A 12,498-nucleotide genomic window follows, 5' to 3' on the forward strand; every position below is an offset into this window, starting at 1 on the left:
TTATACATGTGCTAGCTGCAATTATTTATATAACTATGTTCCCAATAGATAGGATGTGACTATGTCTTGACACGACTGCATATAGTGATTTAGAAACTGGACTATTTTATTGAGAACTAATAAAGGTTTTTAATGCAGATGAGCAGAAGGGGGGTCATACAATGCATATGCTGTAATTGGCCAGTAAACCTTACAAATACCACTGTATGGTACCATTGTGATGAGATACCAGTGGCATGAGTAGCATCACAATGTGAGTTATTTCAAGCATATAACCCATCAGATACTTTATGAATACTGTCTCAGATAGAAAATGACCTTGTTAACAACCGGTTTTCTTACAGGAAGCCTAGTATCAGTCACAAAGAATTTGTGCAAGAAAGTGAAAATGAATTTCATAAAAGCACATTAACCCCTTCACCCCATACGGCTATATACGTGCTATCTGCACATACCCCGTGTATAGCCGTATGGGGTGAAGGGGTTAATGTGCTTTTATGAAAATCATTTTCACTTTTTTGCAAAAATTCTTTGTGACTGATACAAGGCTTCCTGTAAGAAAACCGGTTGTTAACAAGGTCATTTTCTATCTGTGACAGTATTCATAAAGTATCTGATGGGGTATATGCTTGAAATAACTCACATTGTGATGCTACTCATGCCACTGATATCTCATCACAATGGTACCATACAGTGGTATTTGTAGGGTTTACTGGCCAATTACAACATATCCATTGTATGACCCCCTTCTGATCATCTGCATTAAAAACCTTTATTAGTTCTCAATAAAATAGTCCCGTTTCTAAATCACTATATGCAGTCGTGCCAAGACACAGTCACATCCTATCTATTGGGAACATAGTTATATAAATAATAAGCCATCAATATAAAAATCCCAGAGAAACACTTTAAAGGCCTCCATACACATTAGATGGTTGACCGGTCCACTGAATTTAGCAGGCTTAGCTAATACACATATAATATCTATGGCTGGCTTAAAAGGCAATGGCCAATTTGTGACAATTATTGCAGATATGTCATGATATGGATGGATAGTTAACGGCGACGTGGGTGAATCATATCAGTGCCCTATGGATGCAGCAGGGGGCAAGTGCTGATGTTTATTCAGCCCACAGATGGGGATCAGAGGGCCTTCATGAAATACAGATGTATGCCATACAAGAAATACATTCTTACAAATTGGCAATCCCTTTTAAGACTCTTTTCAGCTGCCATGTGCCATTAAATGTGTAACTTTACCTACCAAGTTGATTTGAATTTGTCAACTGTCCACATTTCTTTATAGGCTGAATTTTTACAATACAAAAGGAAACGTGCAAATGTGAGCAACTGACCAGGTAGTTTACACTTATTATGGGTAATCTTTAATAACTACAAATGGGTAATATACTCACATAACGGTAAGAAGTTTATTTTAAGGGGTTTCTGGGTTTAATCATTTACAGTGGTCCCTCAAGTTACAATATTAATTGGTTCCTGGACTACCATTGCAAACTTAAACCATTGTAACTTGATTCCCTAACTGTATGGAAAACTAGTACTTTGTTCCCATGATGAGAAAAGTGAAGATTTAAGAAGAATGAGCAGATAACTAAGACAGAGCAAGTCCTCATATATAACAGTCAGGAGTAGATGCTGGAAGCCGTCAATCACTAAGGACAGGAGCTTCTTCGGGGTCCTGTACAGCACACAAGGTACCAGAAAAATAAAATTGAACCGACCGCAGCCGACTTCAAAAGGAACAGCTACAAGACATGTAGTACAGCACTGTACTGTAAAGAGGAGCTACTAGACAACCAAACGCAGGGGTTTTACTAGAGAAATGGCCATGCCGATTGGTTGGATCCGAGTCCGAGGCATTGGATGCAGAGTCTAGTTTCTACTTACAATGGCCTAGATATGACCATTGTAAACTGAAAATATTGTATCCTGAGGCCATTCTATTTTGAAGGATCACTGTTCTTTATTACACCCAGAAACAGGACCATGCTTGTTCATGGACTGTGCCTGGTACTAAATTATATCCAGTGGAGATTTAGTGTGTCCGTTATAAGCCTGTCTTTGAGTGCCTGCCCCACATCTATGAAATGGTGCACCTTAATAATATATTTGGTGTGAGTGCAACGTGGCTTATATATGTAAAAGTAGACCAGGGGGTTGCCTGGCATAGGTTGCAACTTTAGCAAAAGTCACACATAGTAAATGAGCCATAATCCAGGTCTAATCTCACTTTTAGCCCTTAAACATTGACCACTTTGAAAAGTGGCGAGGATCACGAAATTGACCAAATATCGCAGAAAAGTACACAGTTGCCATGGCTTGTGACTTTTTCAAACCACAAATCCTACATCTCATTTGATAAATGTCCCCCTATGTTACTACAGCAAACTTAACACGTCAATATGTCTGGGGTGTTTTCCTGCTGTTCTAATTGTAATATTTCTATGTAAAGTTTGCTTCCATTGTAGCAAAACCTATGCTTGTGTAGAGAAGTGAAAGGCAGGGAATATGTACATAAACCTCCACGGATCAGTCAATACCATCATCAGAGACTTTTAGAAAGAATTTTAATGATAAATATCTTTCATGTAAACCACTGTGCAAATAAAGACACACTTAAAAATGCTTCCAGTCATATCCACAACATTTACACCATGAAATCAGTAATATAAAAAGTATAAAAAATACAGTTTACAGCGCATACAAAACCACCAAAAATCATAAGATCTGCAAAACCCAGGTTTACAACACAGTCATTAAAAAGAACTCATTAAGGATTATATACAACTAGAAGGTGCACTGGCGTGGGGCTTGGATTTTCGGCCCACAGCTGTAAGAAACACAGCAATGTGGCTTATGCTGGATAACAGTGTAACTGCCATAAATTAAATAAGTTAGTTCACATTTTTGCTTAACATGCCCTTGAAGGCATATATTAATCTAATGTGTAGTTAAAGCTCTCTTCAATAGTTCCATATCTTTTCTTTTCTTTGAGAGGACTCTTCGACATTCATAGGCATCATGCTGTAAAGGGAGGTAGCTATCCAGTAGTCCCAAGCCCTGCCCTTCAGGACTCATGAACAGTCTTGTCCAAGGTGGTTTAAACTTTCCATTGTATCCAATGAAGGCAATGCTACCTAAAAAAGCAGATATCATGAAGATTATAAATGGTTCATTTTGAAAAACATGGGAAACATGCTTCAATTGTCATCAAAATTTCCTGGGTATACACTTTTTAACAAAATGGTGTTGTTAAACTTTTGACACACACAAATAATGCCTGAGTTATATTAAAAATGTATACACCGTATTTTCTGAAAGAAAAGACAAGAAAATATCACTAGCATGAGCACCTTCATGCAATTATGCATCAAAGTGTAATATTGCAAAATGCATAAAAATTCAAGTTTGTGAACCCTAGTGCTGATGCCGCAGCCTCGCCACACAAGGCAAACGGCATTCTATATGTCTGTTTGTCTGTCCTGAAATCCAGTTTCCTAGCTCCTGATGAGCCTCCATGGCGAAACGTAGAGCAGAGAATAGGGTGCAGGTTCAACACAAGCCCCTGATGTGGGGATAGGGTAGACAGCCGCTATGTTTTAGCAGCCAGGGAACTTGGTTACTTTACAATAGACGCAGTGAGGGGACTATATAGTATTGGTGGGGAGGCTAGCAATATGTTACCCACTGAATAGAAGTAGATCCCGGCCTCGCATAACTCACTTGTCTGGCGATTATTTACCTCTGAACTAGCAGCGGCTGGTATTATCCGGAGGATATACTGCGTCACAGCAGCCTCATTAGATATACCAGCTTGAACGCACTGCAGAGTGTATAGCTTTACCTAACTGCATACACTCTGGGTTATATCCCTTTATACAGCCAATAATTCCATTTAAGGGGCTACTTGTCCGCCCTTCTTTACAGTTCAGAGGATTGACCATTGTATTGTCGTTTATATGTATGTTTATACACATTGAGGTAGGACCGCACACCCTCCCCCTTCTTTTTAACCTATACCTAATAAAGTTTGAAATTTTATTTCATTTACAACATTTCCACCCACTGTGAATAACAGTCACAAAGTTGGCAAATGGCTTAAAGGGGTATTCCTGTCATTTAAAGTTATCCCCTCTCTGCTGGAAGTAGCAGTGCACTGTACTTGTCCATTTCCGGCAGTCTCATAGAAATGAAAGGAGCAGCAGTGAACATGCTCAACCTGTTCTCTGTTTATTTCAGGGCATCGCGTGGGGTGCACCATTGCCGTTTGGATGACCAGTGGAGAATCCAGAGCCAGGACCCCCCCCCCCCCCCCCTAATCTCATCTAACTTTAAATTACTGGAATATCCCTTTAAATTAGGTACAAGAAAATGGGTGAGTAGAGTATGGGTGTGTAATTACACTGCGCCACCGAGACTTCTAAGGCGACCTGCAATGTAATCTTGAAGAGGAAGTAACGCTTGCATGAGCACTGCCTTCTCTTTAAACAGCTGAACAGCAGGGGTGCCGGGGGTCAGATCCCCACCCATCAGATATTGACGGCCTATCCTCAGAACATAATGTTTTATAAGGCAACAGCCCAGTAAATGATTCTGGTTACTGCCACATACATTTAGCTGCACATGTGAGAAAAAGTGGTTTAGGCCTCTATCACATCTGCATCAGAGGTTCCGCTAGAGGCCTATTTAGTTAAAAAAATATATATAAAAATAGCGCTGCATGCTGCACTGATTTGTGTGGTAAAATGCCTGGCCCTATTACAGTCAATGGGATCCAACTCTAGGTGCCACATCCAGCACTTCTGCTCCTATAACTGAACTCCGCCTTACAGGTGTACATATAAACCCAGTACTTTCATTTACTGCTTACCTTTCTTCTGAAGAAACGCTGGCTTGGCTGTTCCGAGAGAGTACAGCTGATGTGCAATATTCCCATAATCCACAATGTATCCACGCGATGCAATGGCAACTATTGATCTAGTACATAAAATAAACATTCAGACTAAGTATAATAACAACTATAATAACAATCACAGAGAAATAAAAATGCCCTTTAGAAATGCGGCTGCCAAGGAAAATCAGGCTACCTGCACACAGCTTTGGGTTGTCAAACACATTTCCCACATGCTGAGTGTTTCTGTACCAAATCCGCATGTGTTAATTATGGATTTTGATGCAGGTTTCCCCCCCATCTCACCTTTTACATTGAAAAGGGTGAAATCCACATTAACAATCTGCACAAAATATTGTTAGGTCACTTTACGTGTAGAAAAAAAATGTGTAAAGTGTACATGAGATTTGACAGATCTCACTCACTTTGCTGATACTGTATTATGCTGTGGCATTTCCCCCTAAACAAAAATCTGCACACAAAAAACCTGCGTAATCCAAAATGTGTGCAGGAAACCTTAGGGTCCTGCTCCCAGCAAACTTCTGATTTTGCTGGTGAAAGCCGCAGCCAACTAGGCATGTTGTGTGACATGGCAGCCATTCAGATACCTGCAAAACAAGACAGCTCAAGTCTGGCAGATGGAGAAGTGCTGCTACACAGCTTATTGAGGGGGTTCCCAAGCAGGAGACACCCCCATGATGTCAATATGCTCCTTAAGCTGGCCACACATTTGAGATACCGATTGGCCACATTGCGGTCAGTCATCCATGGTATCGGTCATACGAATGATCCCACCAACTAAACTGCCCAACCAGGGAGTCCGTTTCTTTCTAAAAAAACAGACTCCCTGGTGTTTGAGCACAATGGCAAGTGATCGGCTGAATTCAGCTGATCATGCCATCAAGATTCAATTTCGGCCAATGAACAGCCAAAGTTTTCCAGTACGGCGGATGGCATGTTAGGCAGACAAGAGTCTGCTGTCAGCAATCGCGAATGTTTGTTCGCACTAGTTTTTCAAACGACAGTCAGCCGGAATGGTTGAAATCCGCCATTCCACCCAAATTTAATCTTGTGTTTATGGCCACTATAAGTGCTTTAGACAATACTTTTTGGTTAAGCTGAATACAGGGTGACACACTGATGGGACCTCCAGAGAACAGCTGTGACCCTTTGGAGAAATTCAGAAGTAAAATGTTCCTGTTTCTCTGTGTCCTCAGGATGGAAGTCTTGTGATTGTCATACTACTGTCTCAGCCCCATCATCGAGAATCTGGTTACTTGCGAGTTGCGGTAAACTGCTATTTTAAGTGGCTTACCTAGAAATCCCAAGTCTCTGTGAAGCCCTAGCCTAAATGTGGAAGTGTGAACATTTTTCTGCATTTACCACCAATGCAGTGCTCGTTGTTAACTTTCTGAAGACAGAACAAGTTCCCAAGAAAACCGAGAAAGACTAAAAATAAACATATACCTTTGAGGGATTTTATTTTCTAAATATTTTTCCAGTCGCTCGAGATCTTCTTGCGGAAAGAACAAGTCTTCTTTTACTGCTCCAGTGCAAGCGTCAATGACAACCACGAATAAACCAACTTCTTGGAAGGAATACTTGGTGCCATTAACCTGAAGACGGATGAAAGCAACAAAAAGATTGCCAACCATAATAGGAACACAAGCAATTTTCTTTCATAACCTCTCATCCAAACCTATGATGACACTTCTTATAATAAAGATCTTTCTGAAGAGACTGAAAACTCAGAGTTAAATTTCATGTACATTTCCTCACTGCTGCAGGAGCCTAAAATAGAGAAATCCCTGGCCAGAAGGACAGCCAAGAAGTTAAAGTCAATAACTTGTAGGACAGCTAATATTTTATTTTCTATGCTCAAAGGACAATGCTGTTCTCTGTGCAGAACTAAATAGTGACATTTTCACAGTTGTCAGAACGCGAATAATTCTATAGTCTCCATGGTCACAGTAAAAGGTGAAATAACCTTGTAAACCCTTTAAAAGGAACCTGTCATACCGACCATACTGCCTTATCTATAGACAGACGTATTAAACAGGAGGTGCTGAGCAGATGCATGTATAGGGTGACGTGAAAATATTGTGTCATTTGGAATCCTTTGGTGTAAAGCCCTGTTTCAGCGTGTGATTGACAGCAATCTTTGGATCCACAATGACTGTCATTGAGTAACACCACCCACCGGACTCACAAGCCCAAAGTCACCAGTATAAATATCAAGCTGCTCAACTCCTCCTCACAATCTCACTCGTCCACTTGACAGCCCACATGGTATCCTACCGAAATAAAAGACTCGGCAGCCCCTTGTTGGATTTCTTCTTTACTAAGGGATTGAATTTCCACGGGGAGGTAGGTATTATGAGGATCGCTGGTAAAGACAACCTACAATCAGAGCATAAAATATGCAATGTTAATCATACAATTCCCATTTTATTCACTGAAATGCAAATATACAAATTGTGCAAATAAAGATTTTATTTTTACTTTGGTTACAAGCCATTAAATTTAGCTGCATGTTAGACAGTTAGACAATCAGGCTAGACCTCCACCAGATATGGGTACATACAGATAGGCCATTAGACTACTCATATTTGTCAGTCTGGTTGTGCAGTCACCTCTCCAGAGATGCAGATTTTAAGTAAATAAATAATTGAATTCTCCATTAGAAAAAATGTAGGGGCATCATTTCTTAGAACTCAGAGTTATGATGTTCCTGCAAATGTAATGATAAAATTGACAACTTGGTGTTGTCATTTCCATTGTCAGAGGGATATGAGCCTAACAGAATTTATCATATTTCCCCCATCTTGCTCAACCCCCCAACAAACCTATCAATCACAATCAATGGCTGCACACTCTCCCCAGTCCGCTGTCTTGGAACGAACTTGGATTCTGCCCTCTCCTTCAGACCACACATCCAAGCCCTTTCCACCACCTTCTGCCTCCAACTCAAAAATATCTCCTGCATTCACGCTTTCCTCAACCACAAGTCTGCAAAAATGCTTGTACATGATCTCATCTCCCGCCTAGACTACTGTAACATCCTCATCTGTGGCCTTCCATCTAGCAGCCTTGCACACCTCCAATCTAACCTCAACTCTGCTTCCCAACTTATCCACCTCTCCCCCCGTTACTCCTCTGCCTCCCCCTCTGCCAATCCCTTCACTGGCTCCCCATTGTCCAGCAAATTCAGTTCAAAATTCTAACAAATACATATAAGGCCGTCCACAATCTGTCCCCTGCCTACATCTTTAAGCTACTTTCCCGATACATACCCACACGTAATCTCCGATCCTCACAAGACCTCCTTCTCTCCTCTCCTCTTATCACCTCTTCTCACAACAGCCTCCAGGATTTCTCCTGTGCATCCCCCATACTCTGGAACTCTCTACCCAAACACTCTACATCTCAACTACAGTGGAATCCTTCAAAAGAAACCTGAAAACCCACCTCTTCAGGCAAGCCTACAACCAGTGACCCTGCTGCTGCTATACCCCTATGACCAGCTTCACCCTCACCTACTGTGTCCTTCCTCCATACCTTGTAGATTATAAGCCCTCATGGGCAGGACCCTCTCTCCTTCTGTATCAGTCTGTAACTCGTCTTGTTCATGCTTGTTGCAAATGTCTGTATTATGTATGTATACCCCTTATCAAATGTACAGCGCCATTGAATGAATGGCCCTTTAATAATAATAAATAATAATAATAATACAGTATGGCACTGTGAGCAATGATTGAACAGTGAAAGACTATGCAGGGAAACACCTTCAACTATAAACACCCAACGGCAATAGATTCATACATTTCCAGTAGGAAAAGCAGTAGCCAAAAACAGAGTGAAGTGAAATTCAGGGGATATGCTTCATTTGCTCTTTACCAAGGACACCTACAACACTTCAGGAACACAGTTTCCCTCAAACAAAAGACTGAATGTCTTCAGCACGGCCATCCGTGTGCGGCTGAAGTTTAAATTGGTGTTTGGCAGCCCAGCCAAAATGACAAACATCTCAATACAGAGCATGTGTTGAAGGCTAATTACATAACCTGCAACATCACCACTGACCAGCCAATTTAATACACTTGGTACACTGGATGCCACATAAATAGGTATAAAAACTTAACTGTACCTTTCGGTCTCCTAAGGAGTCCAGGAACCACTCAGTACAGGTGATTTTGCTAGATACTTTAGCTCCTGAAAGTTCAACATGTCAAGTTCCTTTTGCACAAGGACAGTTACAACTCCTTCATTTCTCAGCAAACGTCTGGAGGTCAACCTCGCAAATTTGAAGCTCCCAGTAGACAGTTTTTATCGAATTTTAAAGTTAGTTATTGGTCCAGTTTTACTGAGACATTCTGCTCATAAAACGCAAACATGGGGGTGCAGCTATACCACAAGAGCCATCCCTATACTTGTGAACAGCACCTATTCTTCTGTCGCTGAACAGTCAGATTTCTATCCTTGACTGCTGAAGAACTCGTTTGTAATTGTTTCTAACATATTCTCTCTCCTGTGAAGCCAATTTAACCCTTTCCTGTTACATGATCTTTCAGTTCAGCCTCACGCATATGGTCTTGTAGAGAGCCATAATGGAGATAATTATGGATGTGTGTAGGACTCTACTGTCCCTCCATATGCCTCCGATTTCATATGAATAAGTTAGGACTAATAATTCATATATGTTGTGAAAAAATTACTTAGTCTTCTCGTGTTGGGTTTCTGTGCCGTAAAGAGCCGCTATATAACTGGTGCACTTCCTCCAACCTGTTCACATGTGTGTCCATGTTGGTCATCCTGTAATGGGATGTCAGGTTCAGCTGGTCACATATTGGAGATCCAGCTGCAGAATTATTTATGAATAAGTATCTTTAGAAGTACCTGGGATGCTCCACAGTCTGTGCAAGTTGCAGTGGATTTAACTGGCATTGGTTTTGTTGCGGAAGGTGCTTTGGCATATTTAGGGTATGCGTTGGTCATGCAGTTGCCGGTTGCTCTGGATCGAAATGTGGCATTGATCATAACTCTTTCACATCCCTGAGAAGAGCAGTAGCCGTGGCTGTCCCGGCTGTGTTTTGCTTGGAGAAAGAGGAAAAGTAATCTAAAATGGATTGGGAAAAATAAATAAAAAATTCTAGCCATTACATTATTTAAACTGTCCTCTTAATTTAACTGCCAGCACCAATTATCTTGGTAGCTGCACAGTTATGACACCCATTTCACAGTGAATCTTTAAAAGTATGAATAGGCTAATAACTTTAGCTGAATCTCTGGGTAATTTAGTTCATGAAGAGACATGAAGTACAGAGAGGATGGACAGGACAGACTGTGGTAATGGAGACTGTAAACAAGTGCTGCTGCTCATTAGCCACACCTCCCTCCTCTCATGTCTCCTCATCATCTCCAGTCCCCAGAGATTCACCTGTATTCAGGATCATGATTCCTGACAAGCAGAGCAAAGAGTAGGATGAGGCAGCACTATGGCTCATTATGGTGAAGTAACTTGTCCTCCTGGTGTCAGGCAGCAGCTTATTCACCTTCCCCTACTGAGAACACTCGCACCACACCAAACCAAGCATGGTGTATATGGAGGAATACCGTCTGTATGAGAGATTGAGAGGAATACCGTAGCTGTCTGCCTAACAAATTAGATGGCCAACGGCCATCTAAAGTTGTATGGCTAGCTTTAGTGACAGGATCTCAAAGACCTTCTATTGAATGTAAAAACAAAACAAAAACAAAAAAACTCCCCCCAAAAATAAAAAAAATTGCACAATACAAGCAAAAGCAGTCATCTGGCAAACACCTTACCCTGTGCTGTTATCAAAAAAGAATTTCCCCTCTGTCCGTCTCTTCTGCAGTTCTTCTATGGAGGATACTGGCTGATATTCTTCAACAGGAAACGTTTGGGTCTTGACTATTTGTGACGTCACTTGAAAGATTGTGTCCGGAGGATAACACAGACCAACTCTAAGCCAGTCCCCCCTATAAAATAAATAACACATAATTCACTACTATCTATGAGAAGGACATCATAAGGAACCATGATATTCCATAGAAAATCAAGAGCACCAGTCAGTTTCCTCTATGTATTTGCCTACTCAAAACCAAGACTCATCACCTAATAGTGTCTAATCGAACTAATGAATAGAACTAGATCATGTTCTAAAATTTAGTAGAGACCCTCCCTATTTATGAGATTTGAGGCTTATAAACTGCAAAGAAAAGGGCAACATTTTTTTGGGAATAAAATGTTCTACAATCTCCACACTTTTTGGATGCAATGTTCAGGTACTTTTGATTATGCAATGAAGAGGATAAAGCTAAAAGAACTATGCAAAAGGAATTTGCTTACTTGTCAAAGTTAATGAGGTAAAGATGAGTTGTTTGTGGAGACTGTGTGTTCCAGTGAACCGTGTACCCCTTTTCCAACATCACCACTGGCTGATATTGCTGGTAAGGAGCCTTTTGGTTGATTCCCCGAAGAGTCATAGGATTGGAAGAATACTCATCTCTCACAATGGACATGGTGAGATTCTGGGGATTTCGTGCTTGAACATAGATCTTGTGGTGGAAATACATGAATAACGTTATGGACATTTAAAAAACGGTACAGTGGTCTCTCAAGTTACAATGTTAATTGGTTCCTGGACAACTACTGTCTGTTGAACCCATTTTAACTATAGAAAACTAGCAATTGGTTCCAGAGCCTTAAAATGTCATCCCAAGGTTAGGCTACTTTCACACTGGCGTTTTGGTTTCCGTTTGTGAGATCCGTTCAGGGATCTCACAAGAGGTCCAAAACGGATCAGTTTTGCCCTAATGCATTCCGAATGGATAAGGATCCGCTCAGAATGCATCAGTTAGCCACCGTTCTGTCTCCAATCCGCTTTGGTGTCTGTCTGACGAAACTGAGCCAAACTAATCCATCCTGGAAAACAAAGTAGGTCAATGGGCACGGATCAGTTTTCACTGACACAATCTGGCGCAATAGAAAATGGATCCGTTCCCCATTGACTTTCAATGGTGTTCAAGACAGATCCATTTTGGATATGTTACAGATAATACAAACAGATACGTTCTGAACGGATGCAGACGGTTGTATTATCTGAACGAATCCGTCTTGGCTACGTTAAAGATAATACAAACAGATACAACCGCATGCATCCGTTCAGTATCTGTTTGTATTATCTTTAACATAGCCAAGACAGATCGTTTAGATAATACAACCACATGCATCTGCTCAGAACGTATTATCTGAACGGATGCGTTCGTTGAAAGTAGCCTAACAGAAAATAAAAATGTATAAAAAAAATAGGCAGATAACTAAGACAAAAATAATCCTTATGCACAACAGGAATAGATGATGAAAACTGTAAATCACTTTCTATGATGAGGACAGGAGCTCATCCAAAAGGAGGAACTCAACCTGGCACAGATAGAGGGCAGCACATGACATATAGTACTGCACTGTAGTGTAAGAGGAGCTACTAGACAACCAAAACCGGTGTTTACCAGAGAAATCACCATCCCAATTTGTTGGGTCTGAGCCGGAGTATTGTATGGTGAGA

At 40.9% G+C, this 12,498-nt stretch overlaps 1 protein-coding gene across 4 annotated transcripts in view; it reads right to left on the reverse strand.

The window, feature by feature from the left end:
* Positions 1 to 2,571: 2,571 nt before the first annotated feature.
* The window catches only part of CEMIP2 (cell migration inducing hyaluronidase 2), a 102,201-nt gene continuing 92,274 nt past the window's right edge, over positions 2,572 to 12,498 (reverse strand). For 3 of the 4 annotated variants that reach the window (XM_044272905.1, XM_044272919.1, XM_044272912.1), the window contains 7 exons: positions 11,283 to 11,491; positions 10,739 to 10,912; positions 9,809 to 10,028; positions 7,211 to 7,312; positions 6,380 to 6,528; positions 4,892 to 4,998; positions 2,572 to 3,158 (listed from right to left, as the gene is read on the reverse strand). In XM_044272905.1, the coding sequence (XP_044128840.1) occupies positions 2,962 to 3,158; positions 4,892 to 4,998; positions 6,380 to 6,528; positions 7,211 to 7,312; positions 9,809 to 10,028; positions 10,739 to 10,912; positions 11,283 to 11,491 (1,158 nt within the window). In that variant the 3' untranslated portion in view covers positions 2,572 to 2,961. Of the gene's footprint in view, positions 3,159 to 4,891; positions 4,999 to 6,379; positions 6,529 to 7,210; positions 7,313 to 9,627; positions 9,725 to 9,808; positions 10,029 to 10,738; positions 10,913 to 11,282; positions 11,492 to 12,498 lie in introns of those variants that run through there. The other variant, XM_044272927.1, reaches the window with a different exon arrangement.

Source organism: Bufo gargarizans, chromosome 1 (assembly GCF_014858855.1).
Source record: "Bufo gargarizans isolate SCDJY-AF-19 chromosome 1, ASM1485885v1, whole genome shotgun sequence".
In the NCBI taxonomy this organism is placed as follows: domain Eukaryota; kingdom Metazoa; phylum Chordata; class Amphibia; order Anura; family Bufonidae; genus Bufo; species Bufo gargarizans.